This window comes from Macaca nemestrina, chromosome X, assembly GCF_043159975.1.
Source record: "Macaca nemestrina isolate mMacNem1 chromosome X, mMacNem.hap1, whole genome shotgun sequence".
NCBI lineage: Eukaryota > Metazoa > Chordata > Mammalia > Primates > Cercopithecidae > Macaca > Macaca nemestrina.
In genome coordinates, this window is record NC_092145.1 from 36,227,462 (window position 1) to 36,249,305 (window position 21,844).

Genomic DNA, 21,844 nt, shown 5'->3' on the forward strand with positions numbered 1-21,844 from the left:
CTTAGCTCAAGACTCATGGTTGAGTGCGGTAGGCCATGCCTGTAATCCCAGCACTTTGGGAGGCTGAGGCAGGTAGATCACCTGAGGTCGCGAGTTCAAGACCAGCCTGGCCAACATGGTGAAACCCCGTCTCTACCAAGAAAATACAAACATTAGCCGGGCATGGTGGCAGGTGCCTGTAGTCCCAGCCACTCAGGAGGCTGAGGCATTAGAATCACTTGAACTGCGAGGTGGAGGTTGCAGTAAGCCAAGATTGCATCTCTGCACTCCAGGCTGGGTGACAGAACGAGACTCTGTTTAAAAAAAAAAAAAAAAAAAAGACTCACAACCTCCCCAAATCCCTGTTGATCACTAGTCTCTCTCCCATGTGATGATCCCTTTAGTTTTTTATTCACTAAGTTTGTATAGAGCTCCTTGGCAATCTTATGAACAGTTGATACTACATTATCATGCCTTTGCTTGTATTTGCTTTGTAATCAGTCATTTCATATATGTAGGTATGTTTTGTTCTTTAAGACCATAAATTCCTCCTGAGTCAATATTACATCACACATCTTTATAATCCTTCTCAAGTACTTAGTTCAGTGTGGTGCTGTCAGCCACACAGCAGAAAGGCAGAACTCTCTTTTCGTACTCCCAAGAAAATGAAATTAGCTGGTAGTTTATTTTAGAAACAGAACAAAAGTTTTAGAGTTCTTCTGATATTAGAAAAATCAGGAATATTATTTTCTCCACTTAATTTAATGAAGAAAAAATCAAAACTGCAGCTCAGAAAACATTTCTGTGCATGACAACTGCAAGAGCTTAGCTATCTATTTAATAATACTTGTGGAAGGGCGGGGTGCCGTGGCTCACACCTGTAATCCCAGCACTTTGGGAGGCCAACGTGGGCAGATCACCTAAGGTAAGGAGTTCGCGACCAGCCTGGCCAACATGGTGAAACCCCGTTTCTACTAAAAATACAAAAATTAGCCAGGCATGGTGGCGGGTGCCTGTAATCCCAGCTACTCGGGAGGCTGAAGCTGGAGAATTTCTCGAACCCGGGAGGAGGTTGCAGTGAGCTGAGATTATGCCATTGGACTCCAGCCTGGGTGACAATTAAAAAAAAAAAAATTACTTGTGGAAGAATACACAAGATATTATCATGAAATAATGTGAGGTTAGGATTTTATAGTTAAAAAAAAGGAAAAAATATTTTTGCAGCTTTCATAACTGTTTGAAAAGTTGTCTGTTTCAAGGAAAATAAAGAGTAATAAACATGAACTGTTCACTCTGGGTAAAGAATCTGCCACCCTCCAAACTCTAACAGATTGAGCTACAGATGAGATTTCCATGTGTGTGTGTTAACTGCCATTCTCCATAAAACAGAATGCCGCAGCAGTTGGAAAAGTGAATTATTTTGGTATACTTAAATAGGATAAGGCTCTGAGAGTTTACAGATTTGGCCAGTATGTATTTGACCATAGTTTTATAACTCAGACTAGCAATAAATGACCAACACATCGTTTTTTCTTTGGAAAATACATTTAATCAGAAAAAATACTTGCAACATACTGAAAATCTCTGTGTAGGAGTGTATGTCTGTGTATAAATTAACAATTTAATGTTGGATATTAATGCATTTTTAAGTGCATAGATAGGTGCTATTTGAAAAATATTGTTATTTAAACTTTACATAGAATCTCTAAGGTGGAACAATCCTGAAATTTGATTTTTAGGAAGTTTGATACAGATGATTAGGTTAAAGTGTTTATAGTCAGTTACATTTTTTTGGGTATGTGTGTCAAATGTTCCATTTGATCCTTTCTAGGCAACTGGGACATCTTTGAGAATAACTTGACTAAATAATTTATTTTCAGGGTAGGCTTGCAAAGCAAGTTAAAAAGGCAGAGAATTTAGGCCACTGAACTGTACATGACTTCAATCAGAAGTTCTTCGGGGGGATAATTAAGCAGTCATGGTATAAACTGTCTTTGTGAAACACAAGATTTATAAGCCTGGGATGCTTCAAATTTCAAAAAATAAGGATGACTCTACTACAATGGTGATCGCTTTTAAATGTTTGCTATTTCCATTTAGTTTCTGATAAGGCATAATTTACACTGTGGTGTGTGTACTCAGAAGTCAGCAAAAATTTGAGTTCATGGCCGGGCGCGGTGGCTCAAGCCTGTAATCCCAGCACTTTGGGAGGCCGAGGCGGGTGGATCACAAGGTCAGGAGATCGAGACCATCCTGGCTAACATGGTGAAACCCCGTCTCTACTAAAAAATACAAAAAACTAGCCGGGCGAGGTGGCGGGCGCCTGTAGTCCCAGCTACTCGGGAGGCTGAGGCAGGAGAATGGTGTGAACCCGGGAGGCGGAGGCTGCAGTGAGCTGAGATCCGGCCACTGCACTCCAGCCTGGGTGACAGAGCGAGACTCCGTCTCAAAAAAAAAAAAAAAAAAAAAAAAAAAAAAATTTGAGTTCAAGAAAGATTGTACTGGGGCAGGGTGCAGTGGCTCACGCCTGTAATCCTAGGGCTTTGGGAGGCCAAGGCAGGAGGACTGCATGAGCCCAGGAGTTCAAGACCAGTCTGGGCAACATAGCAAGACCCCGCCCACCCCCCCCCACAGAAAAATAAAATTAGCTAGGTGTGGTGGTGTGCACCTATGGTCCCAACTCTCAGGAGGCTGAAGCAGGAGGATGTCTTGAGCCCAGGAGTTCGAGGCTGCAGTGAGCTATGATTGTGTCATTGTACTCCAGCCTGGGTGACAGAGCAAGACCCTATCTCTAAAAACAAAACAACAACAGACTGTATTGGGAAGTCTCTGGTCAAACTGAGTGAAACTAGGCTGACGTTGGTTTGTGCAAGCTTTGCATGGACTACAAGTGACCCAGTGGCTGACCTCACAACGTGGTATCCACTCAGCCACTTCAATTACCTGTTGCTTTGAGATGTCATGGCAATGCCCTTTCTTTGGTGTCACGTTTCTATTCAGAGCATAAATTGTACATTTTATCACTGCTAGACTCTGGTTATAAAATCTCGTGGAATGCTATCATGATACACTCTTGTTGGGAAACCTTCTCATGGTGCAGGTGTTCACAGGGACATCAGTTTGGAGATTTGAGGTGGTGCATGGCCAAACCGTCTCCTTTCCCAGAGCAGCAGATAACAGTAGCTTCTCATCCCTCCTCAGGTGTACAGTTATGAGGCTACATTTATCTGTGATTGCAACACGCTGTCAGTCGGTGCACTTCTAGTTCCATTCCATTTTATAGAGTTGGTTTTTTAGACTTCAGTTTTCTCGTTTTGAAGAACTTCTTTAATTCTCGTAATTCCTGTGGCTGCAAACTCTGATCGACTCCTGGGGTCAATTTATAGCTCAGTGGAGACAGAATGTAACCATTTTGATAAAGACAGATTCTCTTGCAGAACTCAAAGGTGCTAAACATAATTCCAAAATACGGAGCTATCTGTTAAAACCGAAAATGAAGATCAAGTTAAATTCTTAAAAAGAAAACATCCATGTGTCTGCAGTCAACTTGGATCAGAGTAAATTATCTTGTAAAGTGAGATAATGGTGGTGGCAACACAAATGGTAACTCTTTTTGGAATCAGGGAAGATGGCAAAAGGGAAGCTGGTTCAGTGTGGGTTGGGAGAGGAATGACAGTGATTGAAGGACATGACCCGCCTGGGAGGCGCTGGATCTGGGTCATGTGCACGCAGACTATCTGATACTGCCTGTCACTATATGCTGACCTTGACTGGAATCATTTACATGCCAGCTAGTGCAAGGTTAGTCCAGAGTGCTTCACGTTTGTTTCTGGTCATGGAGTTCTTTGGGAATATGATGCACATATGCATATACACATATATTTTTGCATAGAATTTTAGGATGAGGGGTTAGGTTCCCCTTAGGGGCCCATGAACCTCCATATTAGGTATCTCTGCACTAAATGCTCAGCTCCTCTGGAATGGGGTATAAGATACTCCACCACTGCACAGGTTCCCTTCTCAACAGGGCTGACAGACAGTGTGCATTCATGGGCCTTGTGCTACCCATTAGTGCTAGAGGGGGTTTTCCAAGCAAACTGTGGTGGGGGTTGGGGGTGACAAAAGAAGAGGGTAGAATTGGAAGAGGCAGAGGAGCAGCGGAGACTGGTGGCTCTTCTCACCTTCAGTAAATTGGCTGTCAATCCATTCCAGAGCCCCAGGATCCCCTGGGCCTTCACTATCTGCCGGAAGCAGTCCACTGCTCCTGAGAAATGGACATCTACTCCTCCGCTGTGTGGGAGGTAGGGGCTCTGAGCCTGGCAGGGAACAGAAGCTGGGATGAGGTGATTGAAACACTAGGAAATAAATGTCCTAGCAGAAGGAGCCAGGGTCTCAAGTCTACACTCTGGACGCTGGGCTCCTGGCCAAGATGATGGCAAAGAATGGCTGCTCTGGGGTTCTTCTTGTTCTATGGGCTTAGAATGGATATTAACATGCAATACAATCATGATACCCTGTCCATATATTTGTGGTTTATTTTGCCTGGATGGAAGCAGACATTAGGGACAGATTCAATTTCATACTTACATTCCCTCCCAACCTATGCCTTCTGGACATGATAAACATAATCCCATGCCCTTAGCCTTTTTAAAGTCTTCTTCTGTTTCCTTGTCTTTACTGGTCCTTCCCCTGTGGAGCTCCCAAGTGGAGGCTGTTCATTTCTCCACCTCATAGATGTGACAGGGTGGGGAGCAGAGCGATGGTGGCATTCTTCTCGCTCTCTGTTGCTGTTCCCAAACCCTTCCTCCTTCACTCTCATGACAGAAGCACTTAGCTGGGGCTGATATCACTGAACCGTACTCCTTGGCCTGCTATTATCTACTAATCTGGCCACTCTCCCACATTCATTAAAGACTGTGACACCTGGTGGCTCACCCTCTCCTAGCCTCGCCATCATCTTAGGTAACTTTGGCATCTATAAAGATGACCCAGCCCATGACCAGTTTCTGGCCTTTGGCTTCAGTGATCCTCACCTTTATACCATTTTGGCCACCCCTTGGATATCATCACCACCTTCAGAGCCATCCTGACCGAACCCTATTATTACCAAAATGCTCCATCTCTGAAAGGAACATTTTATCCTTTAATAATATTATTTTTTTGAGACAGAATCTCACTCTGTTGCCCAGGCTGATGTGCAGTGGCATGATCTCGGCTCACTGCAGCCTCCACCTCCCAGGTTCAAGTGATTCTCCTGTGGCAGCCTCCACCTCCCAGGTTCAAGTGATTCTCCTGTCACAGCCTCCCGAGTATCTGGGACTACAGGTGCACAACACCACACCTGGCTAATTTTTATATTTTTAGTACAGACAGTGTTTCACGATGTTGACCAGGCTGGTCTGAAACTCCCGGCCTCAAGTGATCCGCCTGCCTAGGCCTCCCAAAGTGCTAGGATTACAGGCATGAGCTACTGCATCCAGCCATCCTCTTAGAAAAATAATTTTACGGCCGGGCGCGGTGGCTCAAGCCTGTAATCCCAGCACTTTGGGAGGCCGAGATGGGCGGATCACGAGGTCAGGAGATCGAGACCATCCTGGCTAACCCGGTGAAACCCCGTCTCTAGTAAAAAATACAAAAAAATAGCCGGGCGAGGTGGCGGGTGCCTGTAGTCCCAGCTACTCGGGAGGCTGAGGCAGGAGAATGGCGTAAACCCGGGAGGCGGAGCTTGCAGTGAGCCGAGATCCGGCCACTGCACTCCAGTCTCGGCGACAGAGCAAGACTCCCTCTCAAAAAAAAAAAAAAAAAAAAAAAAAGAAAAATAATTTTACGATCAGATGAAATGACTTTTCAATATACCATCTACATATAAAACTGGTACTACCTGTCCACTATGAAGGGGATGTCCCCTCATACCTGGCTTTCAGAAATGGTGTTGAGTTTAGATTAAGCTATGCATGTACTTTGGTTTGTTTCTGAAACATTTAGTTGGGGCGGTATGGCATTCTGTGGCAATGGAAAGAAGACTATCAATGTGGGAGAGGAGGTGTGGTACAACACTAAGAAGAGCACAACTCTGGAGTTGAGCAGGTTCATTTCGAGTCCTAGTTTCTTCACTTACTTGGCCCTGTGACCCAAGGCAGCTTATCTAACCTTCAGAGCATTCACTGCCTTTTAATACTTGGAATAATTTACTTATTTATTTCCTTTATTTACCTGCTCCTTCCCTGCAACTAGAATTTCAGCTACATGTAAGGAGGGATTTTTTGGTCTGTTTTATTGACTTCTGTATCCTTAGTATCCTTAACACACAGAAGATATTTAATAAACATTTGAATAAATGAAATGCATTCCATTGTCGACCTCCAGGTTGCCAAATCCAGTGGCTCTTTTTGGCTATATTATTACTGGATTTTTTTTTTTTTTTTTTTTTGAGACGGAGTCTCGCTCTGTTGCCCAGGCTGGAGTGCAGTGGCCGGATCTCAGCTCACTGCAAGCTCCGCCTCCTGGGTTTACACCGTTCTCCTGCCTCAGCCTCCCAAGTAGCTGGGACTACAGGCGCCCGCCACCTCGCCCGGGTAGTTTTTTGTTTTTTTTTTTTTAGTAGAGACGGGGTTTCACCGTGTTAGCCAGGATGGTCTCGATCTCCTGACCTCGTGATCCGCCCGTCTCGGCCTCCCAAAGTGCTGGGATTACAGGCTTGAGCCACCGCACCTGGCCTATTACTGGATTTTTTAGGGGGCAATATTTGGCACTGATATCCAGCAACTCTTTTGGTCCTCCTCAATTTATATACCTTTTCTGGGAAATTCTACCATAGCTTTTGCTTTAAACACCTCCCACAGGCAGATGGCTCCCAAATCTTTATCTTTGGCTCTGACCTCCCACTGACCTCCAAAACCAAGCACCCAACTGCCTACTGGGCAGCTCTACCTGGATAGTACACAAGTACTCAAAACTGGACACACCTAGAACCCATTGTTGCCTTTCTCCTTGACAGTGTCAGATTTATTCTTTCTTCTGTATTTCTTACCTCAGTGATGAACGGCCCAACTGTTTAACAAGCTACCTCAAACCAGAAACCTGAGATTCCTTCATTTTGCCCACCCTTACTGCCCTATCCAAGCAATCATCAAGTCCTATCAATCTCGTCTTCTAAATAGAGCATTTCTCAAATGCAGCTCCTCCTCTCCATCCCCACTGGCACTCCCATAATTCAGGCTACCAAAATCTCATGTGGGCATTACTGCAGCAGTCTGTTACTGGCCTCTTGGACCCACTCTTGTCCTTTTCAATTATTTTCTTTTTTCTTTTCTTTTCTTTCCTTTTCTTTTTCTTTTCTTTTCTTTTTTTTTGAGACAGAGTCTCGCTCTGTTTCCCAGGTTGGAGTGCAATGGTGCAATCACGGCTTACTGCAGCCTCAACCTCCTGGGCTCAGGTGATCCTCCCACCTTAGCCTCCCTGGTAGCTGGGACTACTGGCATGTGCCACCATGCCCTGCTACTTTTTGTATTTTTTGTAGAGACAGGGTTTCCCTATGTTGCCCAGGCTGGTCTCGAATTCCTGGGCTCACATGATCCTCCCACCTTGGCCTCCCAAAGTGCTAGGATTACAGGTGTAAGCCACCACACCCAGCCTCCAATTCATTCTTCTTCCTTTTTTTTTTTTTTTTTTTGAGACGGAGTCTCACTCTGTTGTTCAGGCTGGAGTGCAGTCACATGATCTCAGCTCACTGCAACCTCTGCCTCCTGGGTTCAAGCGATTCTCCTACCTCAGCCTCCTGAGTAGCTGGGATTACAGGTGCATGCCATCACACCTGCCTAATTTTTGTATTTTTAGTAGAGACAGGGTTTCCCTGTGTTGGGCAGGCTGGTCTTGAACTCCTGACCTCAGGCGATCCACCTGCCTCAGCCTCCCAAAGTGCTGGGATTACAGGTGTGAGCCACCATGCCCGGCCTCATTCTTTATACTACAGCCAGAACGCATTTCTAAGATTCCAGTTCAGACCACTGACTCCTTTGCTGACTTTTTACTGCTATAGGATAAAATCTAAGCTCCTTAGAATGACATGCAAGGCCCTTCATGACAACTTTTCCAGCATGAAAAGCATCACTCACCCCAATCATACTGACTGCACTCCTTAGCTCTTTTTTATACTCCCATTATCCCCTCTAAAGACTATTTATTTATTTGCATATTTCTTGATACTTACTATATGCCAGACACTCAGGATACATTAGTGAACCAAACAGACAAAAGTCCCTGTTCCTATAAAGCTGAAATTCTAATTGCAGGGGAAGAGTAGACAAAGAAAGAAAATAAATAAGCAAATTATGCCAAATACTAAGAGGAGGTGAGTGCTCTGGATAAAATAAAAGCAGGGGGAACACTCTGGCCTGAGTGACGGGATAGATGGAAGTGCCATGAACTGAGATGGAGGACGCTATGGGAGAAGCAGGTTGGCTTTTTGTTTTTGTTTGTTTTTTGAGGGTGGGTGAAAACATCAAGAGTTCAACTGTGCAATGCCTGTTAGCCATTCAAATGGAGACGGGGAGTTGGCCATTCAAATGGAGATGGGGAGTCTGGAGTTCAGGGGAGAGGTCAGGGCTGGAGACATAATTAGGGAGTCATCAGTACACAGATGGTATTTAAAGCAAGGAGACCAGATGAGATCAGTTAGGGTTTGAGCCTGGGGATACTTCCACATTTAGAGGTCAAGGGAATAGTAGGCCCAGAAAAGAAGACTGAGAAGGAGCAGTCAGTGAAGAAGGAAAAAGGAAAGTGTGGTGTCCAGGAAGCTGAGTGAAGGTGGTATGTCAAGGAGGAGGGAGTGGTGAGCTGCTGAGGGCCCAGTAAGATGAAGACTGAGAAGTGACCATTGGATCTAAACACATGGAGGTCACCGGTTATCATAGAGAAGTTCTGGCTGGGTGCGGTGGCCCACATGTGCAATCCCAGCACTTTGGGAGGCCGTGGTGGGAGGATTGCTTGAACCCAGGAGTTCAAGACCAGCCTGGGCAACATAGTGGGACCCCTATCTCTGCACAAAATATAAAAATTAGCTGGGTGTGGTGGTGCACACCTGTAGTCCCAGTTACTTGGGGGGCTGAGGTGGGAGGGTTGCTTGAGCCTGTGAGGTTGAGGGTGCAGTGAGCCACGATTGTGCCACTGTACTCCAGCCTGGGTGACAGAGTGAGTCCCTGTCTCAAAAAATAAAAGAGAAGTTTATTGGGTGGTGGAGCAAAAGTCTGACTGGAATGGATTCAAGAGAGAATGGGGCTGGGCACGGTGGCTCACGCCTGTAATTCTAGCACTTTGGGAGGCCAAGGCAAGTGGATCACCTGAGGTCAGGAGTTCGAGACCTGCCTGGCCAATATGGCGAAACCCTGTCTCTGCTAAAAATACAAAAACTAGCGGGGCATGGTGGTGGGCACCTGTAATCCCAGCTACTCAGGAGGCTGAGTCATGAGAATTGCTTGAATCTGGGAGGTGGAGGTTGCAGTGAGCCAAGATCACGCCACTGCACTCCAGCCTAGGCAACCGAATGAGACTCTGTCTCAAAAAAAAAAAAAAAAAAAAAAAAAAAGAATGGGAAGAGAAAGATTGGAGACGATGATTATAGACAACTCTTTCAAAGAGGCCTCTTTCACAATTGTACTGTAATCATGTCCAATTTCCATGTCTGTTTGTCATAGTGTTCTGTGAACTCTATGAGGTCTGGGTCTTTTTAATTTCCGTGTCTCTAGTGCCTTAACCAGCAGTTGATATTTGCAGAAAACAAATATCAAAATTCATTTCATTTCTGTCTTCACAAGACAGATGGTTCTATTTTACTAAGATGTAATGAAATAGTACAGAATATCACACATGTTGTCCATATTACTATTGCCACTACTGATACATAGCTGCTGACATTTATTGACTGCTTATGTGTCTGTTGCAGTTGAGGAAACTGAGGCTCAGGGACAGGTTAAGTGATTTGACCAAGGTCATACAGCAGGTAATGAACACATTTCATTGTTAGTTGTTTCCTGTCTCTTTCCCTCAGGACACTATGAGACCTGTGATGGCTAGGACCACATTTTACTTAGCTTTTCTCTCTTTCACCCTCCTTAAAAATCTGTAGAAGAATGAATTACAATCAGAGAAGCAGTGTGAAAACTCGATTTTACTGATTCAAACCAGGCTTTCTGGACTTCTTTTTTTTTTTTTGAGATGGAGTCCCACTCTGTCACTCAGGCTAGAGAGTAGTGATGTGATCTCAGCTCACTGCAACCTCTGCCTCCCAGATGCAAGCAATTCTCCTGCCTCGGCCTCTCGAGTAGTTGGGACTGCAGGTGCATGCCACCACACCCAGCTAATTTTTGTACTTTTAGTAGAGGTGGGGTTTCGCCATGTTGGCCAGGCTGGCCTCAAACCCCTGACCTCAGGTGATCCTCCTGCCTCGGCCTCCCAAAGTGCTGGGATTACGGGCATGAGCCACCTCTTTGTTGCCCCTGACCATGAAAGCTGGCTTTTTCTTGCTCTCCTTCTGATTACTAGATCTCCAAGGCCTTGATTACTTTAGGCTCTGATAATGCAGATCCCTAAACCAGAGATCCAAATCTGAAAGGGACCCTAAGATCTTCCCTTCCAATTATTCGTTTCACAAACGAAAACCTACAACCTGGAGAAGCAGAGCAACTTAACCAAAGCCCCCAGCTGGTGCGTAGCAGAGGCAGGCCTAGAGGTCAGATGCTCTGCCTACTGGGCCACTGCAATCTGCACTCCAGGATCCTGCCTCCTGGTGACTCTGTGACCTTGGCCTCTAGGCTCCAAGGCTTTGTACTACAACTTATGCCACACCTGATAGTCACCTAACTCATGCCCTTGCAGGACACCCCACCCCACTACTGTTGCTGCACAACCCTGGCAATGCCAGTCATCATCTTGTCCAAGTTAGACTTCAGCTTCTCTCATGATCCCCAACTATACGGACATTCAATACAGCATATAGTAAAAGGCCAATTCCAACTAGTGGGTATGTATAGATGGGGAGTCGGCCTAAATGAGTGAAATCTAAATTATGAAATTTTGGAAAGACACTCCATTTTATTATATATGACTGGAACTAGATTAATGAAGGGCAACCTAGTAGAGACACTTTTCAGGCCTTACTTTCATGCATGGTTGAGTGATCTGTGGAAGCCTAGGTAGAGCACGAATGTTCTGCATGTGGGTTTTAGCATCACACACACCTGGATTGGAACCCTTGTCTCTCTACTCACTAGCTATTTGATCTTAAGCAAGTTCCTTAACTTTTCTTTTTCTTTTTTTTTTTTTTTTTTGGAGACAGGGTCTTACTCTGTCACTCAGGCTGGAGTGCAGTGGCATGATCTTGGCTCACTGCAACCTCTGCCTCCTGGGTTCAAGCGAATCTCCTGCCTCAGCCTCCTGAGTAGCTGGGATTACAGGCACGCACCACCACACCTGGCTAATTTTTGTATTTTTAGTAGAGACAGGGTTTTGCCATGTTGGCCAAGCTGGTCTCGAACTCCTGACCTCAAGTGATCCACCCACTCGGCCTCCCAAGGTGCTGGGATTACAGGCGTGAGCCACTGCACCCAGTGAGTTCCTTAACTTCTCTGAGCTTCAATTTCCTTATTTCAAAAATGGGAGTGATAATACCTAGCTCTTAGAGTTGCTGTAAAAATTAAATAAGACAATGAAGAGTGCCAGCAACATTATAAGTGTCAATAATGTTAGCCATTATTAGTAATAAATAGGTACTTCAGCAGGCTTTAAAAGCAGCTTCTTTCGGTTAACAGTTTAAATATCCCTATAATTATGCTATTTATATGACTAATTTGCTTACTAAGCCCTGGGTTATTAGAATTTTAGGTTGGTGGCATGCAAATCAATGCGATTTCACAATTCTTTATTTTATTTTAATGATTGTTATATCTTTCCTCATTAATCCAGCTCAAAGGATCAATATTCTATGCTTTAAAAATATAGAATGCCTGGGCGTGGTGGCTCATGCCTATAATTCCAGCACTTTGGGAGGCTGAGGCTGGCAGATCGCTTGATCTCAAGAGTTCAAGACCAGCTTGGGCAACATGATGAAACCTCATCTCTACAAAAGAAAAAAAAATTAGCCGGGCATGGTGGCATGTACCTGTAGTCCCAGCTACTCAGGAGGGAGTAGCTCCTGAGGTAGGAGGATAGACTGAGCCCAGGAGGTTGAGGCTGCAGTGAGCCAAGATTGTACCACAGCACTCCAGCCTGGGCAACAGAGCAAGACCCTGTCTGAAAAAAAAAAAAAAAAAAGAATTCTCTATCAAGGTGAGGGGTGAAACTTGAGTTATGCCTTCTCTTTAAGGTGCAGTGACAAGCAAACACAGATGATTGTGAGAAACAGAATATGAAATGGACAAGCTGAATCTCCCAGCCTGGTCATAGTCCCAGCTACTTGGGAGGCTGAGGCAGGAGAATTGCTTGAACCCGGGAGGCAGAGGTTGCAGTAAGCTGAGATTGTGCCACTGCATTCCAGCCTGGGTGACAGAGTGAGACTCTGTCTCAAAAAAAAAAAAAAAAAAAAAAGAGAGAGAGAATGGGAAGAGAAAGAGTAGAGATGGTACATAAATACAGACAACTCTTTCAAAGAGTTCTCTTTCAAAATTGTACTGTAATCATGTCCAATTTACATGTCTGTTTTTCCTAGTGTTCTGTGAACTCTGTGAGGACTGGGTCTTTTTAATTTCCATATCTCTAGTGCCTTAACCAGCAGCTGACACATGACCGGTGCTCAATGAATGGTTTGCTGAATGAGTACATAAAATGCTCAGTATAAGAGTGGGCTGGAATTTTTAAAGCATTTTCACATAATTTTATGCATGAGTTATAAAAATGGTGGATCAAGACTTACACAGTGTAATGTAGAATCTTTGTAGAAGACAAATATCAAAATTCATTTCATTTCTCTCTTCACAAGACACTGTAGATGGTTCTATTTTACAGTAGGCAAAATGGCTAGGGGTCTTCAAAATGGCTGGATGTCTTACTTTAAAGTGTTTCCTTTAGCATTGTTCAGACTCAACCTCCTTTCTTTATTACCCTCTCAGTAAAGAACTGTTACCAAAGGGATACTAAGCCTCCTTTTCCCTTACAAAGAATCTGCCTAATCACAAGCCTTCAAGTTCCTCCTGCTAATGTAAGACTGAAATATTGAAAAGAGGAAATTATGTTCATGCAGGAAAGTAACCTCCTTATTTTGCTACCAAATAAGATGATTGATTTATCATCTGCCAGTTTCTGGTAAGAACTGTAAAAAGCCCCGAGTCATGAGTCAAGGGAATCATTCTATAATCTAGTGCTCCCCACAGCTAAAACAAAAAGACACTAAGTAACACGAATTACATAACAGGTGAATTATAATCAACTTGTGATAAATCAAGGCCCATCTATATCCAGTCTTAGGACCTTAACAATCTTTCAAATTTCTTGACTGAACTCTACCTGCACTGCCAAGGCACCAGTGTGTATGTGGATTGTTGCAGCAGTTTTCCTAGCAATCTTGCCTTCTCCCGCTGAGAGTCCATTCTTGTACAGTGATTAATTAATTTTTTTTTTTTTTTTTGAGATGGAGTCTTGCTCTGTCACCCAGGCTGGAGTGCAGTGGCGCAATCTCAGCTCATTGCAACCTCTGTCTCCCGGGTTCAAGCGATTCTCCTGCCTCAGCCTCCTGAGTTGCTGGGATTACAGGTGTGCACCACCACGCCCGGCTAATTTTTTTGTATTTTAGTAGAGACGGGGTTTTACCATGTTGCCCAGCTGGTCTTGAACTCCTGACTTCATGTGATCCACCTGCCTCGGCCTCCCAAAGTGCTGGGATTACAGGCGTGAGGCACTGCGCCTGGCCACGTACAGTGATTTTTAAAAATCAGATCCTTTTACTCACCTGCTTAAAACGTTTTAATGACTTTACATCACTCTTAGAATAAAATCTAAATTTCTTACTGGAGCCTACAAGCCATAGTACTAATATGGTAGTAAAGTTTAACAACTGGTTCTCTGGGGGAAAATAAAGAAAAAGGGCTGAATTGTAGCATTTACCAATTTCAACAGCGTCAGTACCCCTACTGTGGCTGATTTCAGGCTGCCAAATGTGAAGTCAACCAGCTCCCAAATTTCCTGAAATTTAACAGTCAGTTTTCCTGAGCCAGTAGGAAGTGGTTCCAGCATGCTTGTAGGCTACAAGGTCCTATATGATCTGCTCTGCCCACCTTTTTTTTTTCTTTTTAAATATTTTTTAGGTTGGGTGCGGTGGCTCACACCTGTAATCTCAGCACTTTGGGAAGCCAAGGTGGGCGGATCACTTGAGGTTGGGAGTTTGAGACCAGCCTGGCCAATATAGTGAAACACCATCTCTACTAAAAACACAAAAATTAGCCAGGTGTGGTGGTGCATGCCTGTAGTCCCAGCTACTTGGGAGGCTGAGGCACGAGAATGGCTTGAACCCAGGAAGCAGAGGTTGTAGTGAGCCAAGATCGCACCATTGCACTCCAGCCTGGACGTCACAGCAGACTCTGTCTCAAAAAAAAAAAAAAAAAAAAAAAAAAAAAATTTTTTTTTAGCAGAGATGTGGTGTCACTATGTTGCCCAGGCTGGAGTGGGCAACACAGGCTATTCACAGGTGCAATCCCACCTACTGATCAGCACAGGAGTTTTGATCTGCTGTTTCCAACCTGGGCTGGCTCACCCCTCCTTTGGCAACCCCACTCCCAAGAGGTCACCATAGTGATGCTGAACTTAATGTGGACATCTCATTAGCTTAGTGCTCTACAGTCCAGAACTCTTGGGCTCAAGTGATCCTCTTGCCTCAGCCTTCCTAGTAGCTGGGACCACAGGCATGCACCACCATGCCCGACCCTCCCACCTTTTCAACTTTATCTTGGGTCACTCTTTTGTTACCCAAGGGTCACAAAACCCTTCAACTGCGCTGGCCTTCTTTCTGTTCTCCTCTGCTTGATGATTTCCAAATTTCTATCTGTATCTCTCCTCTGAGTGACTGGATCATGTTGTCAACTACCTACTTGACATTGCCACTCAGAAGTCTACTGAACATCTGAAACTTTTTATGTCCTAATCAGAACTCTTGATTTTCCTCCACTCCAATCTTGACTGTCCTCTAGTTTTCCTCATGTCAGCAAATGGCACTGTCATCAACCTACTTGCTCAGGCCCAAAACCTGAGTTACCTTTAAGTTTTCTCTGTCTCTCACCTTTCTCTGATCTAATCCATCACTAGCCAAGTTCCAGTGACTCTAAATTTGTTTACTTTTCTTCCGTTCCACTCTCACCCTAGTCCGAGCCACCATCATCTTTTGCCCATACTACTACAACTGTTACTAGCTGGTCTACCTGCCCTTATCCCCCATCTAGCAGTCAGAGTGATTTAATCAGTTTACTCCCTTGACTTCAACTCTTCAGTGGGTCCCCCATTATCGTCAGGATAAACTCCAGGCTGTTTAATCTGGCTTACCAGGTGCTCCATGACCTGGCCTCTGCCTACTGCTCAGTCTGATCTCTTGCTGCTACCTGCATTATAATCTGTGCGTTGGATACTTTTCAAGTCTACTCCCAGTACCTCACATCGTCTCTCTTGAGGGTCAGTTTCCTTACCCATCATTTGATCTTCAGTCTCTGCCCTCTCCAACTCATCCTCCACATTGCAGGCAAGTACCCTTCCAAACTCATCAGATGCCACCATTGCTTTGCTCAGAAGCCTTCAATAATTCCCAATTTTCTAAAGAAAACATTTTGAGAAGACAAATTCTCCAAAGAAGTTTACTAAAGACAATTTTAACAGAATTCAAAACCCTTTACAATTTGGCCCCTACCGGTTTTCCTAGTATCATTTCCCACTGCCATCCTGTGATGATTAATTTCATATGTCAACTTGGTTAGGCCACAGTACCCAGCTATTTGGGAAAACACTAGTCTAGATGTTGCTGTAAAGGCATTTTTAAGATGAGTCTGACATTTAAATCAGTAGACTTTAAGTAAAACAAATTCCTGTCCATAATGTGAGTGGCCCTCATCCAATCAGTGAGGGCCTTAAAAGAAAAAAGACTGAAGCCCCTCAAGGAAGAGGAGATTCTGCCAGCAGACTCCCTTCAGATTTAAACTGCAACATCAACTCACCCTAGTCACCCATGCTCAAGTCTGATGCTACCTCATCCTGAAATTTTTCCTGATTCCACAATTGTGTACTGCTTGTTTTCTTCCTCTTCTTCAACTTTACCTCTCTCTCTATTTATTTTTTATTTTTTGAGACGGGGTCTCACTGTGTTGCCCAGGCTGGAGTGCAATGGCACGATCTCAGCTCACTGCAACCTCTGCCTCCCAGGTTCAAGCAATTCTCTGCCTCAGCCTCCCGAGTAGCTGGGATTACAGACACCCGGCTAATTTTTTTTGTATTTTTAGTAGAGATGGGCATTCACCATCTTGGCCAGGCTGGTCTCGAAATCCTGACCTCGTGATCCACCTGCCTCGGCCTCCCAAAGTGCTGGGATTACAGGCATGAGCCACTGCACCCGGCCCTCTTTTTAAAACTTTTTATTATGAAAAATCTCAACCATATATAAAAGTAGAGAGGCCAGTAAAATGAACACAAAGTTCTATCACCCAACTTCAACAATTAGCTATACGTGGCCAATCTTCTTTCATCTCTACCCCCATGAGACATCATTTCAATTCATCTGACTTACATATTAATTAGAATTATGTTTATCTAAACTATAATTGCTCCTTAAAAATATATGTATAATAATACTGCTATCACACCTAAAAATTTATAATTCCTTAATATAATCATATATTGAGTTCAGTTAGTATTCATATTTCCTTGGTTATTTTATAATTGTTTTCCAGCTTCTGTTTGAATTGGGGCTCTCTCCATATCCTGTGCTCCCTTAGCTTTTTTTTTTTTTTTTTTTTGAGATGGAGTCTCACTCTTGTCACTCAGGCTGGAGTGCAATGGAGCGATCTCGGCTCACTACAACCTCCCCATTTCCCAGGTTCAAGTGATTCTCCTGCCTCAGCCTCCCAAGTAGCTGGGACTATAGGTGCCCGCCACCATGTCCAGCTGTTTTGTATTTTTAGTAGAGACGGGATTTCACCATGCTGGTCAGGCTGGTCTCGAATTCCTAACCTCAAGTGATCCACCTGCCTCAGCCTCCCAAAGCGCTGGGATTACAAGCATGAGCCACCACACCTGGCCTCCCTTAGCTTCTCATTTAGACCTCTGCTGTGGCACACTCTACCTTATATGAGTTATCTGGGTGTAAGTCTTTATGCTCCCTCCCAGCCAGCAAGCCAATCAGCAGGCACGGGGCCTTCCTAGTCATCCTAGCTCTTCAGGATCTTTCACTCTCCATCGTACATACCAGGCACTCATTAAATGTCAAGTCAAATTCCTGTCAATATCAGTGTCACTAGTAGCTTTTCCCAAACACAGTTGTTTACTCACATAAGCTACATGGATAGTCATGAAATAAAAAAATGGCCTAGCACTGAGTGCTTTCTTTTTTTTTTTTTTCTTTTCTCTTTCTTTCTTTCTTTTTTTTTTTTTGTTGGAGACAGAGTCTCACTGTCTTCCGGGCTGAAGTGCAGTGGCGCAATCTTGGCTCACTGCAACCTCCGCCTCCCAGGTTCAAGCGATTCTCTTGCCTCAGCCTCTTGAGTAGCTGGGATTAAAAGTGACTGCCATCAAGCCTGGCTAATTTTTCTATTTTTTAGTAGAGACAGGGTTTCACCATGTTGGCCAGGCTGGTCTCGGACTCCTGACCACAGGTGATCCGCCTACCTCGGCCTCCCAAAGTGCTGGGATTACAGGCATGAGCCACTGCGCCTGGCCCACTGATTGCTTTCTATATACTATCTCATTTAATCCTCACAAAAGCCTCATGAAAGAGGTAGTATTATCGTATTAGCTTGATTATATAGATGACAAAATGGAGTTGGTGAGAGGATAAACACCAGTCTCTAAAATCACAGACCATGACACAAAGCATCAACTTGAATCTGGGTCTGTTTGACTCAGAGCCAAGCTCCACTCCACTAAGCTCCACTGTCTTCTGATGCTCAGGACTGAAAATACTCTCTCAGCCCTTTACAGACTTGTTGCCACACATCATTGGTGGATGTGGCTGCCACAGCATGTACACTGAATGAGTTCTTTATGCCGAGACAGGAGCCTGTGCTGTGGTATGAATAAGTGCCTCTACAAGTGTCCTACTAATTGGGTGTCCAAAATACAAAGGCAAGTATGGGCTGCTGGTTGCTCCCAAAGGGCAAAGGAATGGCAAGGCTAGATCCCAGTACATCTAAACCCTTAGCCGCATTAGGCTGACCACGGAAGCTTTTAAAAACCCTCAGTGACTGGGATCCATCCCTAGAGATCGCAATTTAACTGAACAGGGATGAGGGCCTGGACACTAGCACTTTTTACGAGTTCCCCAGCTGATTCTGATGTGCAGCCAGCGTTGAGAGCCACTGATGTGGACCTTCCATGGCACAAGGCAGCTCTGGGCTCAAACTCGAGTTCATCAACCTGCTGCTGACACTGAGGGTGCCTGGGAGACAAAGCACATGAGTCCTGAAGCCAGACTGTTTGGACTGAGTCCCCCCGCTTTGCCACTCACTAGCTCTGTGATGGTCGGCAAGTGCCTTTACCTTCTGGAGCTTCAATTTCCTCATCTGTAAAATGGGGTAAAAATAATAACACCTACCTTACAGAACTGCTGTCAAATGATTTAATACATGTAAATTGCTTAGAACTGTATTTGACATAGAGCAAGCGCTAAAGAATTAACCATCATTGTTGTTATTATTATTCAAACTTGTAAGAAAGACAAGTATGCTGAAGACCAAACCAACCCGTTAGATTGGAATGGCCATTCATCCAAACTGTATCTTACTAGTAAAGAGAAATGAAACATGTCAGGCAGCTTGTCACAAGAACCTGAACTTAAGTCCTCCTACACAAATCCAGGCAACTATCCCATAGCTGTCTAGTTCAGACCCACAGCTCCCAGGATGAGCACACTGGATTCTGCAACCTGGCATCATCTGAAACTATCAGAGCAGCCCGGCCTGACTTTGTTACTATCTGTGTAACCCTGGTCAAGTCATTTAGCTCCCTAAACTTTAGTCTTCTCACATGTCAAATGAGGAGACTGAAACACAATGACCTTGAAGACCCTTTCCAGATCCTGTAATCCATGCTGCTAGCCAGAATCCGTGCTCCTTCCTTCCTCTAGGACTTCAAACCTGCCATTTCTTCAGCCTTGCTAAGTCTGTCTTATTGATCAGAATAAACATCATTTCCCCAGGGAAGTCTTCTGAGACCTCCACACGAAGTCAGGAGCCTATTGAACACTTGTAGTCACCCTGTGCTTCTCCTTCATGACACTTAACACAGTTTGTAATGACTCAGTGTATGATTATTTCGTTCATGTGTACTCCTGCCCCCAACTGCTCCATCTCATAGACTGTAAATACCGTGGGGGCAGCAACCACATTTGTTGTGTTTATGGTTTTGGCTTCAAAGCTTACCTGGTGCACAGTAGAGGTGTTTAATACATATTGAAGGAAAGAAAGAACAAACTTGCAGTAGATACAAATAAAGAACAAAGACTTAAAAGCAAAGCCCTTGATTATTCCTGTGATAAATTCCTCAGAGGTCTTCCAACAGAGGCAGCATTTTTGTTGTTCAACCTTTCCATGAGTACTGAAATAACTGAACAATATTCATAAAGATGTAAAACACAGCTGGGCGCGGCGGCTCATGCCTGTAATCCCAACACTTTGGGAGGCCGAGGCGGGCAGATCATGAGGTCAGGAGATGGAGACCATCCTGGCCATCATGGTGAAACCCCATCTCTACTGAAAATACAAAAATTAGCTGTGCATGGTGGCATGTGCCTGTAGTCCCAGCTACTTGGGAGGCTGAGGCAGGAGAATTGCTTGAACTCAGGAGGTGGAGGTTGCAGTGAGCTGAGATTCTGTCACTGCACTCCAGCCTGGCGACTCTGTCTCAAAAAAATAAAAATAAGAAAAAGATGCAAGACACATATGCCCTTTGACCAAAGCAAAAATTCTAGGAATTTAGCCCAACAGTCCCTAACCTTTTTGGCACCAGGGACTGGTTTCACGGAGGACTATTTTTCCACGGACAAGGGGTTGGGGGGAATGGTTTTGGGATGAAGCTGTTCCATCTCAGATCATCAGGCATTAGATTCTCATAAAGAGTATGCAACCCAGGTCCCTTGCACACACAGCTCACAATAGGGTTTGCACTCCTATGAGAATCTAATGTCACCACTGATCTGACAGGAGGCAGGGCTCAGGCCGTAATGCTCACTTGCTGGCTGCTTACTTCACGCTGTGTGGGCCAGCCTGGTTCCTAACAGGCCATGGACCAGGGGTTGGGGACCCCTGTTTATCCTACAGATCTATTTGCATGTGCGTGAAAAATGTATGTAACAAGGAGATTTGTTACAGCATTGTCAGTAATAGCAGAAGACTGGAAATAATCCATATGTCCATCAATCCAGGACTAGTTAAATAAACAGTGTATCATACTGTGGAATACTATGTCATAAATGAAAAATATGTGGCAGCTCTATCTGGATCGATGTGATATCATTTCCAAGATTTTTTTTTTTTTTTTTTTTTTGAGACGGAGTCTCGCTCTGTCGCCCAGCCTGGAGTGCAGTGGCCGGATCTCGGCTCACTGCAAGCTCCGCCTCCCGGGTTTACGCCATTCTCCTGCCTCAGCCTCCCGAGTAGCGGGGACTACAAGACGCTCGCCACCTCGCCCGGCTTTTTTTTTTTTTTTTTTTTTTTTTGAGGCGGAGTCTTCACTCTGTCGCCCAGGCTGGAGTGCAGTGGCACCATCTCGGCTCACTGCAAGCTCCGCCTCCCGGGTTCGCGCCATTCTCCTGCCTCAGCCTCCCGAGTAGCTGGGACTACAGGCGCCCGCCACCGCGCCCGGCTAATTTTTTGTATTTTAGTAGAGACGGGGTTTCACCCTGTTAGCCAGGATGGTCTCGATCTACTGACCTCGTGATCCGCCTGCCTCGGCCTCCCAAAGTGCAGGGATTACAGGCGTGAGCCACCGCGCCCGGCCAGTATTCCGGCTATTTTTTTTGTATTTTTTTTACTAGAGACGGGGTTTCACCGTGTTAGCCAGGATGGTCTCGATCTCCTGACCTCGTGATCCGCCCGTCTCGGCCTCCCAAAGTGCTGGGATTACAGGCTTGAGCCACCGCGCCCGGCCTAATTTTTTTTTTTGAGACAGAGTTTCAATCTTATCACCCAGGCTGGAGTGCAATGGTGTGATCTCGGCTCGCTGCAACCTCTGCCTCCCAGGTTCAAGTGATTTCCCTGCCTCAGCCTCCCGAGTAGCTAGAATTACAGGTGCCTGCCACCACGCTCAGCTAATTTTTGTATTTTTAGTAGAGACGGGGTTTCACCATGTTGGCCAGGCTGGTCTTGAACTCCTGACCTCAAGTGATCCACCTGCCTCAACCTCCCAAAGTGCTGGGATTGCAGGTGTGAGCTACTGTGCCCAGCCAAGATACATTTTTAGGTGGACAAAAACAGGGCACAGAAGAGTGTATGTAGTGTGCTGCTGCTGATCTAAAAACAGAACATAAATATACAAGTTTATGTGGATCTTTGTATAGATCATCTTTGGGAAGATACAGGTAAGAAACTGCTAACAACAATATTGACTCACAGGAGAGCTGGGTGGCTAAGGACAAAGGTTAGAGAGGTTGACTTTTCAGCATATACTCGTTGCACCTTTTGGATTTTGTATC

At 44.8% G+C, this 21,844-nt stretch overlaps 1 protein-coding gene across 1 annotated transcript in view; it reads right to left on the reverse strand.

Annotated features, from left to right (window-relative positions):
* Positions 1-2,435: 2,435 nt before the first annotated feature.
* The window catches only part of LOC105468391 (solute carrier family 25 member 43), a 48,306-nt gene continuing 28,897 nt past the window's right edge, over positions 2,436-21,844 (reverse strand). Inside the window, exons 4-5 of the mRNA XM_071089043.1 lie at positions 4,161-4,295; positions 2,436-3,457 (exon numbers count right to left, since the gene is read on the reverse strand). Coding sequence (XP_070945144.1) covers positions 3,257-3,457; positions 4,161-4,295 — 336 coding nt within the window. The 3' untranslated portion in view covers positions 2,436-3,256. The remainder of the gene's footprint in view (positions 3,458-4,160; positions 4,296-21,844) is intronic.